This window comes from Helianthus annuus, chromosome 1, assembly GCF_002127325.2.
Source record: "Helianthus annuus cultivar XRQ/B chromosome 1, HanXRQr2.0-SUNRISE, whole genome shotgun sequence".
NCBI classification, from domain to species: Eukaryota; Viridiplantae; Streptophyta; class Magnoliopsida; order Asterales; family Asteraceae; genus Helianthus; species Helianthus annuus.
In genome coordinates, this window is record NC_035433.2 from 101,793,979 (window position 1) to 101,817,428 (window position 23,450).

At 37.4% G+C, this 23,450-nt stretch overlaps 2 protein-coding genes and 1 non-coding gene across 3 annotated transcripts; all 3 read left to right on the plus strand.

The window, feature by feature from the left end:
• Window positions 1–7,357: 7,357 nt before the first annotated feature.
• LOC110927580 (myosin-2 heavy chain, non muscle-like) lies at window positions 7,358–8,988 on the plus strand. Its single transcript, XM_022171131.1, has 3 exons — window positions 7,358–7,483; window positions 7,588–8,772; window positions 8,821–8,988. The coding sequence occupies exons 1-3, from the start codon at window positions 7,358–7,360 to the stop codon at window positions 8,986–8,988; spliced, it is 1,479 nt and encodes a 492-aa protein (XP_022026823.1).
• Window positions 8,989–9,080: 92 nt separating this feature from the next.
• On the plus strand, window positions 9,081–15,298 carry LOC118491109. The gene is made up of 8 exons (XM_035988579.1): window positions 9,081–9,318; window positions 9,782–9,963; window positions 10,109–10,229; window positions 10,383–11,155; window positions 11,457–12,239; window positions 12,576–13,157; window positions 13,511–13,588; window positions 15,266–15,298. The coding sequence occupies exons 1-8, from the start codon at window positions 9,081–9,083 to the stop codon at window positions 15,296–15,298; spliced, it is 2,790 nt and encodes a 929-aa protein (XP_035844472.1).
• A 6,432-nt stretch (window positions 15,299–21,730) lies between these two features.
• On the plus strand, window positions 21,731–21,837 carry LOC118483066. Its single transcript, XR_004869534.1, has one exon. It is a non-coding gene; the product is annotated as a small nucleolar RNA R71 (small nucleolar RNA).
• Window positions 21,838–23,450: the final 1,613 nt, after the last annotated feature.

Consider the following 23,450-nt stretch of genomic DNA (forward strand, 5'->3'; position numbering starts at 1 on the left):
AAGCAGACTCCTATCTGGGCAAAGTTTAAGAAAAATGTACCAGAAAGGACTCTGCAGCTTCAGAGGAGGAAAGAAGAGCTGATTACAGCTGCTTTTGGGTCAAAGAATCAAGTGTCAAGATGGAAAGAGGATAAAGTGTTTGCATCTTACAAAAGGCTGGAAGAACTAAGGAAGAAAAATCCTAATATTCCACAAAAGCCTGATTATCCTGAAGCGGTGGTTTCAACTGAGCCACAAAAGCAACAATTCAGGAGATCCACTGTTCCACCAACTGCCATCCTTTACCAAAGAAGGAATCAAAACGAGATGGATAAAATAACAGCAGCAGATAAAGAAGCAGAGGATTACTTCGTGAAAGTAGGGGTTAAACGGATTATTGAAGAAATACTTGAATCTTGAAATAAATTCAATCATTCGGTTCTATTTTAAAATGTGTGTTGAAAGCATTTTCCCTGTTTGATTTTGTGCAAAGTTTATTTCCATTTTAATTCCGCTGCATTACTTGATTTAGTTTTGCTGAAAGTTGTTGAGGCAGGTGATTGTGTTTTTGTAGTTAATGTTTGTTGATCTTTAAGTTGTATTCAACCTCCTAGAAGTACGTATGTCTATAAACAGTTTATATTGTCTTTTTTGGTAAACAGTTAAATTGTATGTAATTGATATATTAACCGATATTCTATGTTTATAGTTGTCTTTTAGCTATAATAGATAACACGTTTTGGTACAATATCTATGCACGTATCTATATGTTCTATTAATATGTGTTATGCGTGTTTGTCTAAGAAACGATTCGTGTTTGCAGCTCTCATTTTTAATGAGAGTACTAAATTCTTTGTTAATAACATTATTCTCTTAACATCTGTTTACTAACCTTTGTAATTTCTGTTGACTGGCCTTTTTAACATTGGTTGACTAACATGCATATCTGTTTAATATATATCCATCTGGCAAGTTCTGTTGGAGATAATGGATAACATTTTTTAGGAAAGTCTATTGGAAAGCAACAGAGGTTTTTAACAGTTAATAGACAACAGTAGTTTGCTATTAACATAATGAAATTGCTGTTGAATAAAGCTATTGATCATTAATTTATATCAATTTTGTAAGTCTGCAGTAATTATTTTTTACTCTCTGTCAATATATGTTATGCATGGTTTTCTAAGAAACGACCCGTGTTTGCACACGGGTCTTACCGCTAGTACTATATGATAAAAGAAATCAATTTTGGGGCGCATGTCATTATATGATAAGTCCTCATCTAAACCCATTATTTAAAATATGTATTTATTTAATTTAAAATAAAAGTTACATATGTATTTATTTAATTTTAAAATATTAGTTTTATCTTTCAACATTTCGGATTAATTTATTAATTGAAATCGTGATTCATCTTTTAACATTTTGTAAAATTCAGTTTTCTTATTTTTTATTTTAAAATATAAGTTGATTTAATTTTATTATCTCTTTAATTTAAAATTATTTATTGTTTTCAAATTTTAAATTGAGTTTTCTTATTTTCTTTAAAAGCACCTTTTATTTTATTCATTTTTTACTTAAAATCTTGAAAATTTTAAAAATTATATCTTCCTACACTAATAAATGAAAATCTTTTTTTTATTTGTAATTTTACTAAAATACCCTTAGTTTTATATTTGAAGTTACATAAATACCCTTTCAGCTAACACACATTTTAGATGGAGTTAATGTCAGGGAGCAAAATGAAAAAAACATAGCAAACTATAGGAGGAAAATGACTATTTTTAAATGATTGAGACAAAACCGTTAAAACGAGCAAACCACAGGGAGCAAAACAGAAGTTTACTCTTTTTAAAAGATAAATCTTGATGATTGTTTTTATTAACATATGACATTATATTTTTTCAACACGGGCAATATACGAGTTTTTTCAAGATATATCTTTTTATTAATTATTATATAAAATTATATTTATGCAACCCGTGTAATATACAGGGTTTTAACCTAGTTAGAATAATAAAATATTAAATGAACACATTTCCTTAAGGAATGAGGATGACCAATATTATCAATATTACAAATAATAAAAGATATAATGGTTTTTATTTAAAGGGAAAATGTCACATAATAGTAATCAAATTTTAAAAGTGTTTTAATTCGGTCAGTCGTATCGTTTTTGTCCCAATTAGATAACTTAACATTCAAATCGAGACATGTCTTTTTTTCCATTTGTCAAAAAATAAATGGAGCATAAGATGTTGGGTCGGATTATTTTAATATATGAAACTAGGTTATAACCTCATGTATTACACGGGTTAAATAAATAAATTTTATATGCTAAATAGTAAAACAATATATCTTTAAAAACCTGCATTATTGCAAGGGTTGAATAAATATAATTTTATATATTATATAATAAAAAGTTATATCTACAAGAACCATATTGTACGGGTTGAATAAATGTCTTTAAAACCACGTTTATTATACGGGTTGAATAAATGTAATATTGTTTACCAAATAATAAAAGAATACATCTTTAAAAAAACCTCATTTATTACACAGGTTGAATAAATGTAATTTTATATACCAAATAATAAAAAAGTTACATCTTTAAAAATATGCATGTTACACGGTTTGAATAAATGTAATTTTCAATACTAGATAATATATATATATATATATATATAGGGGATGGTTCAAATGAAAACCACTTTTATTGTGAAAACTCGAAAACTAACTAAAAAAAGCCTAAAAAATACACAAAAAATTTTTTTTTTTTTTTCAATTTTTTTTTATAAAAATCGCTAGTTTTTATATATAAAAAAAACTTTTTTTCAAAAAAAAAAAAAAATTGTGTAGTGCACATGTGTAGTATACATACATATGTGCAGTATTACACATGTGCACTACACAAAAAAAATTTTTTTTTTTTTTTTGAAAATTTTTTTTATATTAAAAAACCTGCGAAATTTTGATTGCAAAAAAAAAATTAAAAAAAAAAATTTGTATGTTTTTTTGGCTTTTTTTAATTAGTTTTCGAGTTTTCACAATAACTAGTGGTTTTCATTTGAACCTTCCCCTATATATATATATATATATATATATATATATATATATATATATATATATATATATATAGGATAGGAGTTGGCCAGAAAGTCCAAATTTTCTAAAAAGTGTAAAAAGTCATAAAACACCATAATGTCAACTATAAAACACACCAAAAACCCACAAATAATATGATGAAGATTACTAAAACATCATGTATGTGGGTTTTGTGTTGTGTTTTAGATGTTAGGGCTCTGATTGTGGAATGACAAATATTATTGTGTTTTATGTTGTTTAGCATTGTGTGTTTTATATTCATAGTTCTACGATGGTGTGTTTGAAGTTTTTATGGACTATTAGAGTTTGAATATGGTGTTTTAGTAATATTCATTCTATTATTTGTGAGTTTTAGGTGTGTTTTATGCCTGAAATTATTGTGTTTTATGACTTTTTACACTTTTTAGGAAAAACACACTTTCCGTAGGATCCCCACTCTATATATATATATATATATATATATATATATATATAAATGAGAAAACTAGAAAACTAACTAAAATCCACTAAAAAGGAGGGGGAGGGAGACTTTTAATGAAGGAGGGGTAAAATTGGAAAAAAAATATATAACTTTTCAAACATTTCCCATTTCTCCATACGTTATCATTTTAAAACAAAAATGGCATCATAAGATCACAAATTTTCTTATCTTTCATTCAAGTATATTCGAGCATATTTTTTATGACATAAAAAAAGATTTATGGTGTCGTCTTGTTTTCAACACTATTATTATAGTAGTGCACATGTGCAATATAACATGTACTACAATTGCATTACATGCTTAAAATTAGCTTTTTGAGTCTAGTTTAGCTTTTAGGGTTAGTTTTTTTGGAGGTTTAGGATTAGGATTAGGTTTTTGGGTGTGGGGGGAGGGGGTTTAGGTTTTTGGGGGGTGGGGTGGGGTGGGGGGTTTAGGTTTTTTTCGGGTTTATGTTTAGGGTTTAGTTTTAGGTTTTTTTTTTGGGGGGGGGGGGTTAGGTTTTTTTTTTTTTTTGGGGGGGGGGGGGGGTTAGGATTTTGGTGGGAGGGTGAATTTAGGTTTTTGGGGGTGGGGGTGGGGGGGTTTAGGTTTTTGGGGGGTGTCGGTGGGGGTGGGTTAAGTGGTTTAGGCTTTCCGTATTAGTGCACATGTGCAGTACAACAAATTTTTTTTTTTTTTTGAAAATTTTTTTCCATACATAAAAAGTAGCGATTTTTCTTTAAAAATTGTAAAAAAAAAAAATTGGTATTTTTTTGGTATTTTTTTAGGTTTTTTTAGTTAGTTTTTTGGTATTTTTTTAGTTATTGTAAAAAAGGTTAAAAGTGTGAGAATTGTGAGAAATATTGTAGAGAAGACATGTGTCCTCAATCTAAATTAATTCAAAAGGGTAAACAAGTAATTTTATCATCGATTCAATTAATTCAAAACCTTCCATAACCGCCACCTTATTTATAGGAACATGATTTTTTAAGAGATCTCTATAAAAACACTATGAATAACACTGCAACCACCATTCAACACGTATATAACACCATTCAATAATTATATAACACCATTCAATAAGTATATAACAACATTCAATAAGTATATAACACAATTTTAAAGATCTCTATAAAAAAACTACAAATAACACTGCAAAATCACTATTCAGCACATATATAACACCATTTAATAAGTATATAACACCATTCAATAATTATATAACAACATTCAAAAGTATATAACACCATTCAATAAGTATATAACACTATTAAAAACACTACCTCCATTTCCAAAATGTGTTCTTAGTATAATGTTTATAGTATGGTTATTGTACTTGGTGTTTTAAACCTGCATGAATGGTGTTTTAAACCTGCATGCATGGTGTTTTACATCTGCATGCTAGTAGATGTTCCAGATTCCATATGCTAAAACACCATGGTATTTTAAACTGTTAGTACATATATCTGTAGCTTTCGTCTGCATCGACTCTCATTTTGTGTTGTGTATGTAATTTTGTATATGTATGTACTTGTATGTATGTTTGTGAAAAGACAACTCAGGGATCGGTGCGTAAATGTAAAAGTGTCGTATGTCATACGATCGGATGGCCATCCGATCGGATCACCATCCGATCGGGTGACACTTATAGCCCTCCCTGGTTGCCTATAGATAGCTAGCCAGTGTTAAATATTTCAGAACTTTTGCTGAACTTGTAGCGAAGCTCTGCCAGTCTGAACTTCTACCGGCACCTCTGTACTTTCACTATCTTGAATAGAATTCAGACAGATTAAACGTTGAACTTGTCGTTGTTGATTCTGTGACATTATCAAGGGATTCCGCACCTTGATTTTGATCGATCCAGCCACGTTCTACTCGAACAGATCCTGAGATAAACGGCCTAACAAGTGGTATCAGAGCCACAAGAGGTTGAATCGGAGACGACAACAGCAAATTCACTGGATTTTCAGTGATTCTTTGCCGATTTCTGTCAAATTTCACTGGAAATTTTGACAAATTTCTCATCTTCTACCTCATTTCTTGTTGTTCTTACCTTTTTACATCTTAAAACAGAGAAAACTCAAAATTAAACAAGAATTCACAGACGAAATTGAATAATTTTCATATAAAACGAATCGGAATTGAATAAAGATCAATCCTTCAAATTTTCATTGAAAAATCCGAACTAAAACTGAATCAAATCAAGCAAAAACCATGTCGAGTTCTTCACTGTTGCTGACGTCATCCACCCGATTGGATAGCTATCCGATCGGATTGGCACAGACTGTGTTCTTCATTTACTAGCTGACATCATCATCCCACCCGATCGGATCACCATCTGATCGGATTAGATTAGATATTTCTTGATTCATCAGCTGACGTCATCATCTCACTCGATCGGATCACCATCCGATCGGTGAAGTGTTGAAAGTTAAAGTTTTCAAAGTTCTTGTGTCACTCGATCGAACGACCACTCGATCGGATCACCATCCGATCGAGTCGCCATTTGACACTTGCTTATCCGACACTTGGTAATCCGACGATTGTTACTTGGTGTGTCATCCGATCAGATCATCACTCGATCGGATAACCATCCGACCCAAGTGCATCAGTCTGAAATTTTTGAAAATTGTGAAAATTTTTCTAAGTGTTTGAAATTTTTCAGGTGCTTATCAAGATGGGAGATGAATTCGTTAATCCGTTCAGTGATGTCTTTGCATACAACACCGGAGATGCCTCGACAAATACAACGACCAACACAAATCCAAATCCGAAGAAGGCGGTCGCAGATTCGCTCAGTATCGACAACGCCTATGGTACGTATAACAAGCCACCAAAGCTTATGGCGATTGAAGACTACAACCGATAGGCAGGTAGATTTGAGGACTGGTTGAAAGCGTTTGCTTATCTGAGCTGGAGGTGTCTTAAGAACGGCTTTGATATTGGAAGAAAAGATTATGAAAACTTGAACGAAACTGAACAAGAGGCATTTGTTGCTGAACAAAAATGTATAGCCATGTTACATCAATCTGTTAGAGATGATATCATTTCTTTGATTAGTTACGAAAATGCAAAAGATTTGTGGGGTAAGTTAGAAAAGAAGTGTATTGGAGGAGCTGAGATAGTGAAAAACAAGAAACGTCTACTGAAAAAGGAGTTCGACTTGTTTGCATGCATGAGGAATGAGTCTGTGTTAAAAATGATTGAGCGTTTCTGTTATCTGAAGATAGAGCTTATCAGACATGGGATAACTATCACAGAAGAAGAGATGGTTGAGATGTTATTGGAATCTTTGTCGGATGAGAAGGATTGGCAATATTATGCTTTGGTTTTGAAAAACACCATGAAAGTGTAAGATATGACTATTGACTGGTTGATAGAAAGGTTTGAAAGTCATGAACTAGAAATCAAGAAGATGAATAAAGTCAACAACATTCCATACCAACAAAATGTCAATCTCTACTACAGGGGTAGTATGATTCCTAAGACCACTTCACCAAAAACTGCATTCTCTGATGAAAGTTCAACCACGATGAATCAAGAAAAGCAAAGGAGCAGTTCTGTACCTAGCAGTGGTTATCATGGAGGTTCTTCTTCATCAGTCTCAGGGAATCAGCAACAGCAGAGTGTTCCCAAAAACGTCTTTCAGTGCAATATAGCTGTGAATCTCAACAATAAAACTTTAATGAAGAAACAGCTAAACAACAAATGGTGTTTCTTGCCTCAATCTTGGAATCATATGAAAGCTTAGTCGCTGGGAAAATCAGGAACACAAATCTGACCAAATAAGATTATGATCAAATTGATCCCGAAGAGATGGAGTTAATCGACATACGCTGGTGCATGGCTAGCGTAATCAGGAGAGCGCAAAGATTTATGGAGATAACGGGAAGAAATTCCATCAATGGGCCTTCAAAAAAGTTGGGGTTTGATAAATCAAAGGTGACCTGCTTTAAGTGCAACAGAAGGGGCATTTCAAGAGGGAGTGTAGGAACTCAACAGCTGATGAAATAGCTAATCCGTTTCATGACGATTACTACAAAAAGGCTATATATCACCGCAATCGAGAAGAGCCTCCAAGAATGAAACAAATCGAAGAGACTCCGAAGGAGAAGACGAGAGCCTTAGCTGTAATTCAAGATGACGAAAGTTTTGACTGGAGTGAGTTTTTACCAGAAGATGATGCTGTAGGTTATGCATTCATGGCAAAAGTTGAACCATACAAAGATACACGAACTGAAGAGCAAAAATACACCTATCGGAAGATGATAGCTCAAACTATGAAGGATAGCAACTATCGAGCCTGGAAAGAAGCCAAAAGGGCAAACAGATGGGATCCTGATCGTGAGTGCTATTTGGACCCAAAAGGCAACATAATTGCTGAACCATCAACACCCGTAGTTGAAACTCTCATTGAATCTTTGAAACAAGAAGATGAACAGAGAGAGAGAGATGCTGCAAAGAAAGCTGAAGAGGAAGAGCTAAAGTCAAGGAAATTCGACGATGGGATAATCGACACAACAAAAGAAATGACCGCAGAGAACCTGACAAATATGGCAGACAAAGTGCTTAGGGCAAAGGAACTAGAGGTAGATTCCAAAACTGCGTCTGAGTCAAGAAGCAAGGTCAGTAAAAGTGGTTCAAACAATGAATCAGGTAAGACTGGTAAAGCTAAAACTGAGAGTGATTGCAAAAATTGCATGAAAGATTGCAAAGTTTGCAGCACGAATGCATATCTCACAGTAAAAAACACAGAAGAACTGGTTGGAAAAGTCAGAATGGTTGAAGAACAAATCTTAAGTCGAGATAAACTGATGAGAGCTTCAAATGAGAGAAAAAAAGAATTATCAGAAAGAATTGAAAAATATAAAACTGATGTAGAACGATTTAAGAAAGAAAATGAGAAGTTAATTCATGAAAACCGACAACTTTCTGAAAATCATGAGAAGCTGAAAAGAACAATAAAAGATTCTGATGAGCGAAATGGTAAAACATATAAAGAAAATCTTCAATTGTCTGGAGTTCTTCAGGCAAAAGAAAGACAAATCAACCAGCAGTTGGATGAGATTGCAAATCTTAAGCTTCAGTTTCAGGAAGCTAAGATTGAGAATGAAAGAATCAATCTGAAACTGAACAGTTACAGCTCCGCGAGCTTTGTTCTTCAACACATAGTTCCCAAACCAATTGGGAAGAACAAAGCTGGTGAAGATGTATACTCAGATGGAACCGGGGTGGGTTATCATCAAGTTCCACCGCCCGTGTTAAACAATTTTTCAAAGAGAAGGTCTGGATTAGATAATGAAGATGAAACAAATGAGAAAACAAATGATGTAAAACTTCCAGAAACAATCGATGTTACACTCACTTCATCATCTGATGAAGACAGTGTTCAGTCTGAAGTCGTAAAAAATGTGGTTGAAAATGTTTTAAAATCAGATAGTGAATGACTGAAGATGAAGAGTGTTTTTTAAATAACTACATTCCGAAATCAAAATCCCAAAACAACTCAAGTGACGAACCTACTCTTGTCATGTACAAGATGTCTGGTTCTGATAAGTTGTATTGGGATCTTGAATTTCCACTTGAGAATGTGAATGTTGACAAGTTGAAACAAGTTTTCAAACTTGTGGAGATTGAAGTTTCTGGAATTGAGGGTTTAAAAAGTTCCAAAAGATTGTTAAATTTTGAAAAAGACAAATCTTACTATAAGAAATATTCTGTACCACCACGTTTTAACAGCAACAACCAAAATAGATGGTCGGGTGGTTATCGGGGTGGTAAGAATAATCAAAAGAAGAACTTTCAAAACAAAAAGTTTGCCGAAAAGAAAGTGTTTGTCAAAAGCTCAAGTTCAATTTCCGAGCAAGATTCAGAAATCTTTTCGAAATCAAACAAAGAATTTTTTTAAAAGAAGGCCTCATAGCCTCAGACTGTAGGCAGAAGTCGAGAAGTTGACACCCGCACATGCTTCAAATGCAATGAAGTTGGACACATTGCACGAAAATGCACCAACTCGAGGTCTAAGTCTGTGGTTGTCGAGAATCCTAGAAAGAAGAACAATGTCAAAGGAAAAGCTCCAATGTTTATTGAGAAGAAGATTTTGAAAAATGAAAACATCAAAGTCAAAACTGAACCGGTAAAAGAGTCGGTAAAGAAAACTGATAATTTTACAAACAGGTCGCTTCGTCACAACAAACTTGGAAGCCAAAATCTGAGACTAAGACATCAAATGTTCAAAAGCAAAGGTTTCTGATTCTGAAAAACAATCATCTTCAACAAAGAAGATGAATGTACCTTTGGACTTTTATGAGAAACTTGAGAAACAAACTTCGACCCCTCCAGGGAAGAAGTATGTTCCAAAGAAAGAACAACCATCTGGTCAACCTCCGAAAAACGAATTCTTTTTATATAAAGAGGTTGAGGTCGGGTCTGAAGAAAGTCTTAAAATGAATGACAAGAATTTTCCACCATTGTACACCAAAAGCACACGCCTAAACGTCAAGCTACCCGAGTCGAAAGAGGCTTGGGTTGCTTCAAAAACTAACTAAATGTTTTGGAAATGTGCAGGAGCTCCCAAGATCTATCTCACGTTGGATTATGGATAGCGGAGCATCCATGCACATGACGGGGAGAAAAGCCCTGTTATACGATGTTAGAGGGTTTAACGATGGATACGTCGGTTTTGCTGGTAATCAAGGAGGACGTATTATTGGTGAAGGAACATTATCAAATGGTGTTATCACGTTTGAAAGAGTCAACTACATCGCCGAGCTAGAGAACAGTCTTCTTAGCATTTCTCAAATTTGTGATAGAATGTATTTGACACATTTCACTGATAAAGAATGTCTGATCTTGAAGACTGGGTTTGTCATCCCCGAGGAGTGGATCATCATGAGAGCACCACGAGTTAGTGATTTGTACGTGGTGGATATGAGCGTCGCAACGACTACCACGGGTCAAACTCATTGCTTCATGTCAAGAGCTACTCAAAAGGAGTCAGAATTATGGCACCGGAAGATGGGCCACATTCACCTGCGCAAGATGAACCACCTGGTGCATAACGATTTGGTGAAAGGTGTTCACTTGAAGAGTTTTCATCTTGAGGGGGAGTGTATAAGTTGTATAAAGGGAAAACAGCGAAAGAAATTTCACCCTTGCAAAAAGATGAACTCAGTCTCGAAGCTGTTGGAAAGACTTCACATGGATCTCTTTGGTCCTGTGAATGTTAAGAGCATAACGGGTTGTCTTTACTGCCTAGTAGTCACTGACGACTATTCGAGATTCTCGTGGGTGACGTTCTTAAAGACAAAAGACGAAACATTTGAGAGTTTGCTGAGGTTATTCAGGAAGATTGAGAATTTGTACCGAACTCGCATACAAAGATTAAGAAGTGACAACGGTACAGAATTCAAAAATAACAAAATGGGGGAATTTTGTGATCGAAGAGGTATATTGCAAGAATTCAGCGCGCCATACACTCCGCAACAAAATGGAGTCGCAGAAAGAAAGAATAGAACGCTGATCGAAACGGCGAGGACGATGCTTGTTGATTCCAAGTTACCGGTTAATTTCTGGGCAGAAGCAGTATCAGCCGCTTGCTATACTCTCAACAGGGTACTTACTGTGAAGAAACACAACAAGACATGTTTCGAGTTGATCAACAATCACAAGTCTCGAGTATTTGGAACCGTTCGGGTCTCCCTGTACAGTTCTAGATCCCGATGGCAAATTTGGTTCAAAGAACATTGAAGGTATCTTTATGGGATATGCCAGTCCACTCAGAAGAGTCTTTGTTCCAAGTCTGAAAAAGATCATCGAAGCACAGCATGTTGAATGTCAAGGCTATACTATGCCTCCACAGAAGCCCGCAGACCCATAGCGATTCAACTACGATACTTTATGGGATTCATTCGAGTTAGAAGAAGAGCCAGAGTTCTTTGATGATTTGGATATTTTACGAGAATATGAAGCATCTCAGGGAAGATTTCCAGAAAGGTCTTCTAGACGTCAACGACAAATTTCCAATGATAATGAAGCTTGTCCAAGTAACACTGGAGAGAATGATGAAGTTCAGCAAACTCCGACTACTTCAGAACGCGAACCTGCTCCTGAAAATCAGACGGTGGTCAATGATAATTCAGAATCTGATGATATTCCTACTATTGATCATGGTGATTCAGAGTCTGAAGGGGAGCAAATCCAATCTTCAAATCAGACAATTCTTGATAATGAACAAGTTGCGGATCAGAACGTTACTAATTTGGAAGGCGAGGTGGATGTTCCTGGCGAAGTTATGCCGAGGACTCTTTCATACCATCCAGAGGAGTTGATAATAGGAGAACTGCAGTCAGGCGTTCGCACCAGAAGACAGATTGACCATGACCTTACTTGCTTTTATACTAAAGTTTCTCCTTTACAAACTGAATTTTCACTCACTTGTTTCATTTCGCAGATTGAGTCGAGAACCTATAAGGAAGCACTGGCTGAAGATTCATGGGTCATTGCAATGCAAGAGGAGCTGAGTCAATTTGAAAAGCTTGGTGTATGGAAGCTTGTGGATTTACCTGACGGACATAGGAAGATAAACACGAAGTGGGTGTTTAAGTGTAAAAGAGACGACCGAGGGGTTATTGTGCGAAACAAAGCTCGACTCGTGGTCCAGGGTTTCAGTCAACAAGAGGGGATAGACTTCACAGAGGTTTGCGCTCCAGCTGCTCGACTTGAAGCTATCAGAATCTTCCTAGCATTTGCTTCATGGAAAGGATTCAAAGTGTATCAGCTAGATGTCAAATCGGCATTTCTTTACAGAAAGGTGAAGGAAGAGGTATATGTCGGACAGCCACCGGGCTTCACCGACCCAATTCACAAGGATAAGGTCTACCTCCTGGACAAAGCGTTGTATGGTTTGCATCAGGCCCCGAGAGCCTGGTACGAGACGCTCTCTCAACATTTGCTTGCCAACAGCTTTATCCGAGGCAAGGTGGATGCAACCCTCTTCACGAAGGAAGTCGATGGTCATCTTCTGATACTCCAGATATATGTTGATGACATTATTTTCGGGTCCACAAATGAAGAACTCTGCAAAGGTTTTGAAAAAGTAATGAAGCAGAAGTTCGAGATGTCTTCAATGGGTGAGATGAACTTCTTCCTAGGGCTCCAGGTCGACCAAATGCCTGAAGGAACTTTCATACATCAGACAAAATACGTTCACGATGTTCTAGAGAAATTTGGGATGTCCGGAACGGCACCAATGTCCACCCCATTAGCAACGAATCATGGTATCAACCCTGATCTCACCGGAGAGAAGGTCGACGAAACGTTATATCGCTCTATGATCGGCTCGCTAATGTATTTGACAGCATCAAGGCCTGATATAATGTACCCAACCTGCCTCACGGCCCGATATCAATCAAGTCCTAGAGCCTCGCATATGTCAATCGTCAGGAGGATATTACGCTACCTGAAAGGAACTCCAAGCTTGGGTTTGTGGTATCCAAATGATGGTGACTTCACACTTGAAGGGTACTCTGGTTCTGACTTTGGTTGCTGCAAAGTCAATGTAAATCAACAACTGCAGGATGCCAATTTTTCGGACCCCGACTGGTCGCGTGGCAATGTAAGAAGCAAACCTTTGTTGCTTTATCAACATGTGAAGCGGAGTATGTATCTGCCAGCAGCTGCTGCTCTCAGATCCTGTGGATTCAGCAACAGATGCGCAACTACGGTTTGCAATTTCTTACTTCACTTATTTTTGTTGATAATGAGGCAGCAATAAACATAACAAAAAATCTGGTACATCACGCTAAAACCAAACATATTGAAATTTGTCATCACTTCATCCGAGATTGCTTCTAGAAGAAGTTGATACGAATTGACAAAATCCACACCGACGAACAAAAAGCAGACTTACATACCAAAGCTTTTGATAGATCACGTTTTCAATATCTTTTAAAACTGAATGGTATGAAGTTGTTGTCGAATGCGGAGGGGATACTTGGCGTTGATGAGAATACCACCGCAGATGATGTTGAGAAGCAGACCACACTGGTTTGTCGTATTTTTAGTTGTTTTGGTATTTAGGGGAGATAGATAATATTTTCAGAAAATACAAAAACAATAAAAAATGCAAAAATCCAAAAACATGAGATATTTTCAAAATCTAAAAACAATAGAAAACCCAAAAAGAGTTTGTGTAAAAGGGGGAAATGATAGTACATCAGCTTGACAGTTACAGTATGCTAAAGATTTGTAATGATTAATAGGTGTTAAGCAGTCTCGCTGATGATATGCCGGTAGGTTTTTATACATTTAGTAGATTTGTTTGGGATATAAACCTAAAATCATTCCTTGCTTATTACGTGGGGAACATCTCTCGGATATATAGGTAACCCCTGAAATCTTGTTTGAAAGATTTTCTATTTCTGACATACTAGGTCTATGTGCGTAAAGATATATGGGGTATTATACCAGGACTTCTGATTTTGCGGAAGCAATAGCCTAGTCCTCGTGTAATACTCTGCACTGCTTTAATCTTAAAAGCCTACCCTCAGCATAAAAAATGATGAAACATTGCAAAATGCTAATCATGTGATGTTGAAGAAAAGATCCCCAAAACGGGACACACTGAAAGTCGAGCCATCATCTCTCTGTCTGAACGGAAGTTCTAATCTGAGCTCTCATGACTTCGCATTACCCGTTACAGGTATCATTATTATACATTCACCTATAAGACTGAATATAGAAGTCTGGATACGAGAGTATATTCTGATGTGGGACACGCGTATAAGTTAAGCTATTAAAACATTAATTCGTATCCTGAACAGATTGAATTTGTGTGAAAATTTAAAAAGGATCAGTATATCGGCAATCAAAGTGAATTGTTTAATACTTAGTGTGTAATCAAGCTCAACAGTACTTGTAGCTGGTTGGTAGCTGATATGATCCCCTAACACGCTCACCAAAAACATGTTTGTAAATAGTTTACCTTTACTGCATTACATATCATTTCTATTTTGCATATCAACCCAAAAAGATTTCATAGTTTTCTAGTTTAAACTTTCTTAAAATCCCAAAAATATTTTGCATTTCTGCTTTAGTTTTTCGACAAACCAAGGTAGAAAGATGATCTTCAGACTCGCAGTCATGAAGCAGATGCAGGAAGTTTCTGAACTGGACAACAGGGTTGGGAGTTAATCTTAAAAGAGGTTTGAAAATTCAAAGTCAAAGCAAGTTCATTAAGTTGACACTTGTAAATTTTTCATGAAAAATGTGTTTGAAAAAAGGTTGAACAAATTGTCAGTTTGTTTCGTTTCGGGTCAACCAAGGTCATTAACTTGGACTTGGTAGGCAAATTAAGTGCCTAGGGTTATTAACTTGGACCTAGATACTTAAGTGGATTTCTAAAACTGACCAAATCTGATAATACGGCAAAAATTCAAAAGGTCAAAACACTTGAAAGTCAAAGAGAGGTGTTTGGATAGGATGACAATCCGATCGGATGGCCATCCGACACTTGGTCACCCCTATAAATAGAGGTCAATGACTTCAGTCAAACCTTTACTCGATCGGGCGACCATCCGATACTCTTTCAAACACTCTCACTTTCTTGATCTGATTTTCACATTCTTGTTTTCCATATCACATTGGATTGTTGGCACGCTCAACCTTCACAATGGGAAAGGTAAGATTTCTGTTTTTCAAAGTTTAGTTTGATGTTTTTGATAGGTTTTATGCATGTCGGCGTCTGTCGGACCTTAAATCTTAGATCTAAGCAATTTTAATGATGTTTGATAGATTTTGAACATAAGGTTTTGTTCACGATCCTTAGATCTATAGGTTTACCATCTCAATTTGTGCAAAAACATGTTAGAATCCATAGATTTGAAGGTTAGAGGTGTTCAGCTTTCGGACCTTATTTTGTTAAATTAAACCCTAACCAAGCCAAATTAGAAAAAGATGAACATAGGGTTTTGATCGCCGGAGAAATCTCTACGTAGATCTGTGTTCAATTTTGTTGAAATCTTAGAAAAATTTTGATATTCATAGATCATTCAACTGTTCTTCATTGTTCATGGATCGAGTGGCAACTCGATCGGATGGCAATCCGATCGGATGGCCATCTGATCCAATGCATGTTAAATGTTGAATATTTTCTAAGTGTTGCATTGAAATCTGTGCCCTAACTGTTTACAAGTTGATCAGGAAAGAATGGCATCTCGATCGGATGGCAATCCGATCGGATGACCATCCAATACAAATCACACATTCAATGTCTGTTTAATCTCATGCCAATGATCGAGTGGCAATCCGATCGGGTGATAATCCGATCGGATGGCCATCCGATTCATGCCACTCACTTAAAAGTGTTGACTTGTCAAAGGTTCTATTTGTCTTGTCACATGGATCGAGTGACAATCCGATCGGATGGCCACCGATCCAAATGCACATATCAGTTGGTTCAATACTCTAATGATTGATGGTTCATCGGATCGGATGGCAATCCAATCAGATGACCATCCGATACTCAGTACTGTATAGAGTATGACTTCCCAGTGTTAGAAAAATTTTGAGTTTTCAAAATTTTTATCACTTGTGTCTTTATGTCTTGAAACTTATGCAAATGCTAATGTTGTATATTTTTGGGAAGATCATCAGATTGGGATAAATCTCACAATATTTACTGTCTATTGGATGCACACTATACAGACAATACTCCATTTAAAGTCATAGCAAAATTTTTAAGGGAGAGTAAGATTAATAAGGCCTTACCCGATAAAACAATAGTATATGAATCACATGTCAGAAGGTTTTGGAGTTCGGTAAGGTATGTTGAGAATGAGAAGATGATCTATTCAGTTGTTAGAAAGAAGGACGAGAATGGCCAAGATATAGATGTTGAAATCAAGTTTAATGTTGGAGACTTAAGACGAGTTTTAGAATTAGGTGATTCTGATAATGATCCCATCATTATTCCTGAACGTTTATGCAAGGGTTTGTGGTGCAGAATAGGATTTACAGGATATTTGAACGGGAAATATCTTAAGACCATGTTTAGTACACCTTATAAGTTCCTAATTCACTGCGTAGTTGATGTGCGTGAAGTGTGTTATATTTTTGATGTATATTTAAGCCCCTTTTTACACTTTTAGCCAAGTTTTAAATTTATAAAACACGATATTTACTAACACTAAACACACATATGGGCAAGTGCACCCATCGTGGACGTAGTATAGTGTTGGTAAGATACCGAGGTCGTCCAAGGACACAAGAGCTTTTAATACCGGTTTATCCTCAACGTCTAATCAAATCAAAAGGTTAGAAAAATGTTTTAAACTAAGAAAATAAAAAAAAACTAACTAAATGCTGAAAATAAAAATAAAATAAAAACAGATAGACAAGATTAATCACTTGGATCCGACACGTGTATTAGTATAACCTTTGATTATTTTTGCACTTTTGCACTTGTTTAAGAGATTATCTTAGTTATTGTAGTAGGCCCCTCTTTTGAAGGCGACGTTACCCTCAACCCAGTAGTTTGAGTCAGCAAGGATACAATCCTAAAGGGTCGGATTATTGAAAGATAATGAATTAAGTTATTAATGCAAATTGTGGTAGGCCCCGCTTCTGGCGGTGACGTTACCCTCGGCTAAGTAGTCTGAGTCAGCAGGGATACAGTCCTAAATAGCCGGGTTATAGTATTAATAGTAGTTGACTTATGAGGGGGTCAAAGAGTTTGGATCCCCGCCATCCAATACCTATGGGCATTGAAGGAGATCCTACTAAATTTGACCCAGGTCCCAAGCAGGACCTCTAAACGCTGAACAAGGGCAAGACCCTTACCAAACCGTTCCCTTAACCCCCGACCAGGTAGCCAACATACCTCCATATAGACCGTGGAGATATGAATGGTGAAAATCTTTTATTTTATATAGACAGTAAAATAATGCCAAGACACCACGGACAAACGATAAGGAAAGATCACCTTCAACATAAGTAACTAGTTATTAAAGTCATTAATACAAAACCAAATAAAAAGTGCAAAAGATTAAAAATAAAAAGTATTATACTAAACACTTGTCTTCACCAAGTGATGTAAGAGACTTAGGCAAACATGGCCTTGATTGTCAAGAACTCTTACGATCAATCTTGGATCCCGAGACGACTCACACACTCTATGATGGACAATGGATGATGGTGGTGGATGATGGTGTTATGGTGGTGGTGGGTGGTGGATGAAGTGTGAGAGAGGTGGTGTGCCAAGGGATGAGAGAGAATGAAGCCAAGCTCCTCTATTTATAGGCTGAACAGAAGGCTGGACACGGCCCCGTGTCCGCTGGACACGGCCCCGTGCCCGTCTGACATTCTCTCACTTCATTAATTGTAAATGCGAATTACAATTAATGCGCCTGCTGTACTTTCACCACGCCCCCGTGCTCGCTGGACACGGCCCCGTGGTGGGCAATGGAAGCTTCTACTGATTTGTCTTTTCTGCAGCTTCCTGGGCACGCCCCCGTGTTCGCTGGACACGGGGCGTGTTCAGACTCTGTTTCTTCTCCTTTGCCTTGGGAGATGCCGTTGAGGGTCCAGGCAGTCTACTTTTGTTCCTTTTCTTGTATTTATGGTAGAATTAGCTGTCTTTTTGCTTCTTTTGTGATTTTGAGCTCATTTCATCCTGAAAATACAAAAGGAAGACAAAAACGCTCTTTTTCCAACATTAGTACTTAAAAAGGGTTAGTTTTATGCCTTAATTGATGTGATTTATATGTTGCATTTTACACACATCAAATACCCCCACACTTGAACTTTTGCTTGTCCTCAAGCAAAACTCTTTAAATGTGGCTTACACTCCCAAATGGAATAGGTAGAAGAGAAGTTTTTTAGCTTGTCCTAGAGTGTCGGGAATCCAAGGTTTTTATAGGTTTTATTTTTATTTATTTACAATCCTATTCGTTATGACTTATTTTGAACTTTTCATAAGATGAATTACTTATTTGGGCATAGCATGCCTTATTAAAATTCCATATATATACAAGTTCACATACCTCACGGGAGATCACTCAACACTCGGCCGAAAGTGTATATTTTAGTGAATCACTCGAGAGCGGCACGGAACTTACGTCTTCCATAAGCTTGCCAAGCAATCAATCCTCCTCCTTTTTAACTTTTTACCTTTGTAAATATCAAGAGGACTTTTGGGGTGAAGGCTTGGGTTTAAAGGTGGGTGGTTGGTTAGTGGTTAGTAAAAAGGGCGAAAATCGTAACAAGCGTCGGTTTTCGTGAAGTACCTTGTTTTTAGTGACTTTTTATTTTGAAGTATTTCTCCAAACAAGCTTTTGTAGCTTTTGTTTGTTTTTGACTTCATCATCATCATTTTTTTTTTAAACGTCACATAAAAAAGGTGAGTTTACGAAAAAGCGAACTTGTTACTAAAATAAAAAAAAAATTAAAAAGGTTTTTGGTGGGTAAAAAGGGTTTTGGGGGTAATGAAATGAAAGGTTTAGGCTCAAAGGGGCTATCTAGGGGGATTTTGGGTAGGTAAAAAAAATGAAAAATAATGGTTTTGAAAGAAAAATGGTTAGTCCTAATGCCTCCATCATTTACTTACTTGGGTTTAAGTTGGTAAGGACCGGGAATGTATCGTCGTGGCAAGTTCTAGATTTGTAAAGACCGAGCGGCTATTCACACAAGAAACGAAAAATGAGCATTTAATCTAAATATGTGTATTTTTATGCTCAATAAAGGCTCAAAACTCACTTTTGTGGCAATGGGTTTTTAATGTGACCAAGCATATATAATCGAATTTTTAACTAGACTTGTTATACCGTTTCATAATTTTCTTATGTTGGTTCTTTTTTATCACGACGCTATCGGTTGTAAACTTGTAAAAATATAACCTTTTTAGAACTTGTTATCCCCAATTTAAACTAAGACAAGTAAATAAAAAAAATGAAAAAGTTTTTGAAAAAATTTGGGGTGTTTAGCGGTTCCAATAGAGTTTTGTGTAAGGCTTGTGTTTAGGATTTTGCAAAATTTCAAGGTTTTAGCATCCCCCCCACACTTAAATTACACATTGTCCTCAATGTGTCCAAAAATAAAGTTTTTGGTTGATTAGAATGTATAAAAGTGTGTTAAAAAGCAAAGATTTATGTTACTGGCATCCTGGACACGGCCCCGTGTTGACCGGGCACGGCCCCGTGGTCAAGTGCCAGTAACAAAAATTACAGAATTGAAACAGAAGCCTGGACACGGGGGCGTGTCCGCTGAACACGGCCCGTGTCCAGTTACCTGAACTGGGTGATTTTCTGCAGGGGCTCAGCACGGGGCCGTGTTGGTTGGGCACGGCCCGTGTTGAGCCTTCTGTGATGGAGATTTTTATCGGGTTGCTCTGTTCTTCGTGCATGGTTCCATTTTTCTCGTTCCCCTTTTCATCCATTACCACCATGAGTGTGTTTTATTCTGCAAAAACTGAAAGATTAAACTAAACTAAGGATAGATCCGCGGAATGCCTCCGTGGTGCGCCACGTTTATAAGGGTCCTTGGCTAGACCCGATTCCCGGTTATATATCTTCTGAGTGGAGTGCCTTGCTTCCCAAGTTACACCGTCGGAGAGCGGCATCCAAGCTTGAATCAATAACCTTCATGCAGTTGACTGGGTCGTCGTCCTCTATTCTCTTCCCAACTCCGAACTTCACCTCATCGTCCCCATACCTCAAAGTTAGTGTCCCGTCATTCATGTCTACCACTGCTTGTGCTGTGGCAAGGAAGGGTCTCCCTAGTATAAGGGGGACCTCGGTGTCTTCCTCCATGTCGAGTATGACAAAGTCAACTGGATAAACGAATCTGCTTACACTTACCAAGACATTCTCGATGACACCTTGTGGGAACTTGACTGATCGATCAATGAGTTGTATGCTTATTTTTGTAGGGCTCGTGATACCCAAGCCAAGCCTTTTGAACATCGATGAGGGCATGAGGTTAATGCTAGCCCCTAAGTCGGCCAAGGCATTGCGAACGGTTGATTCCCCTATTGAGCATGGAATCGTGAAACTTCCGGGATCGATTTTCTTTTGGGGTAGTTTATTGAGTACGAGGGCAGAGCATTCTTCGCCTAAATTAACTAATTGCAAATTTTCAATTTTCTTTTTATGTGTAAGGAAGTCCCTCATAAATTTAGAGTATTTGGGCATTTGGGTTAGGACTTCGATAAAAGGAATATTGACATGCAATTGTTTTAACAGACTTTCGAATTTTGCGAACTGCTCATTGTTCTTTTGACGAATTAACCTACCGGGGTACGGAACTCGAGGAGCCTTGGTAGGCTCTGGTGATGGGGGAGAGTTCTTTTCCTGCAGATGTGTTGGCATTGTTTCTTCCGTAGGTGGAGGTACTTCTGCAGGCCCTACGGTGCGGTTTCGTAGTGTGATGAGGTGAACTTGCGCCTTTGGGTTTGTTTCGGTATTGCTAGGTAATGCGCCTTGCGGTCTCTCGGAAAAATTTTGTGCTAGTTGATTTATTTGTTTTTCTATGTTTTGAATGCTAGCTTGTTGATTCCTAAAATTAGATTCTAATTGTAGAAATCTTTCCGAGTTTTTCTTATCAGTGTCAGAGACGAGGCGAGATATAGTATCTTCGAGCCTTTCTCGTCCACTTTGTTGTTGAGTGAAATTTTGTGACTCATTTCTTGATTGCTGAAAGTTTGTTCGTTGGGTTTGTTGGTTACTACTATTGCCGGTTTCCCTCCAACCAAGGTTTGGGTGGTTTCGCCATCCTTGGTTGTAAGTTCCCGTTGGAGGACCCGACGGCCTAGGTCTATTATCAATGTAGTTTACCATTTCTTGTTGATCGTCTGTTTCTTTCATGCAACTCCAATTTTCATGTGACCCACCACACCCTTCACAAGCCATAACCGAGACTGTTTTTGTCATTTCTAATTTTTTTATTTTTAAAGAAAGGGCCTCGATTTGGGCTTGTAAAGAGGTGCTTTAGTCGACCTTATGGGCGCCCGGGGCGATAGACTTATTTCCCCGGGGAGTGTGCCATTGAAAATTGGTTTGAGCAATTTCCTCAATCTGATTATATATTTCGTGTGGGCGTCGATTACCTAAAAGTCCCCCGGAGCTAGAATCAAGTGTCTGCCTAGTGTGTGGCAACAATCCATTGTAGAAAGTGGATACTTGTTGCCATACTGCGAGGCCGTGATGGGGACACTTGCGTAATAGCTCCTTGAACCTTTCCCAAGTTTCATATAAGGATTCCCCGTCCTCTTGTGAGTATGTATTAATTTCAGCCATTAATTTAGCAGTTTTAGAAGGAGGGAAATACTTATATAGAAACTTTTGGGCTAGTTCATCCCAGGTGTTTACCGATCCAGCTGGGAGGGTGTTGAGCCAAGCTTTCGCTCGGTCTTTTAGTGAGAATGGAAACATACGGAGGCGGATGGCGTCGTTTGATGCTCCATTGATCCGAAAGGTATCACATATTTCTAAGAAATTAGTTATATGTAGATGAGGATCCTCGTCCGCAAGCCCGTGGAAGGTTGCGGAGTTTTGGAGCATTTGTATCAAATGCGGTCGAAGTTCGAAGTTATTGGCTTCGACATTCGGAGCATTGATAGTGGCGCCTAGATTACCTATAGTGGGCCGTAGATAATCCATAAGGGTACGTTGGTCCGCCATTGGGGGTGGATCACCCGAAACCTTCTCTTGGTTTTTGGCTTTTAACCTTTTTCTGAGAAAGCGTTCGGGTTCTTCTAGCGGTTCCTTTATGTCTTTATTGGAACTGGAGCTCATACACTACGTGAGGATGGCGTCGGGTTCCAAGTCCTGCAATAAAAACAGAAAAGAATGTTGGTCAGAAGGTTCACCACGGCCCCGTGTTGAGCGAACACGGCCCCGTGGTCGGAATTACAGTGATTGTTTTTTTTTTTTTAGATCCCAGTTACTGGAAGTTGGACACGGCCCCGTGTTGCACCGGCACGGCCCCGTGGTCAGCCTTCTGTAACTAAAAAAACAAAAACTGCCAGTAACGTTGCTGAGCACGGCCCGTGTCCGACCAGGCACGGCCCCGTGCTGAGCTCTGCAGAAGCTGAAAATCTAAGAAAAAATCCTAAAAATTAAAGAAAAATAAAAATATGATTAGGCCGTTGATTCCTAACTTTCTTAAAATCCTTGTGTCCCCGGCAACGGCGCCAAAAACTTGATGTGCGTGAAGTGTGTTATATTTTTGATGTATATTTAAGCCCCTTTTTACACTTTTAGCCAAGTTTTAAATTTATAAAACACGATATTTACTAACACTAAACACACATATGGGCAAGTGCACCCATCGTGGACGTAGTATAGTGTTGGTAAGATACCGAGGTCGTCCAAGGACACAAGAGCTTTTAATACCGGTTTATCCTCAACGTCTAATCAAATCAAAAGGTTAGAAAAATGTTTTAAACTAAGAAAATAAAAAAAACTAACTAAATGCTGAAAATAAAAATAAAATAAAAACAGATAGACAAGATGAATCACTTGGATCCGACACGTGTATTAGTATAACCTTTGATTATTTTTGCACTTTTGCACTTGTTTAAGAGATTATCTTAGTTATTGTAGTAGGCCCCTCTTTTGAAGGCGACGTTACCCTCAACCCAGTAGTTTGAGTCAGCAAGGATACAATCCTAAAGGGTCGGATTATTGAAAGATAATGAATTAAGTTATTAATGCAAATTGTGGTAGGCCCCGCTTCTGGCGGTGACGTTACCCTCGGCTAAGTAGTCTGAGTCAGCAGGGATACAGTCCTAAATAGCCGGGTTATAGTATTAATAGTAGTTGACTTATGAGGGGGTCAAAGAGTTTGGATCCCCGCCATCCAATACCTATGGGCATTGAAGGAGATCCTACTAAATTTGACCCAGGTCCCAAGC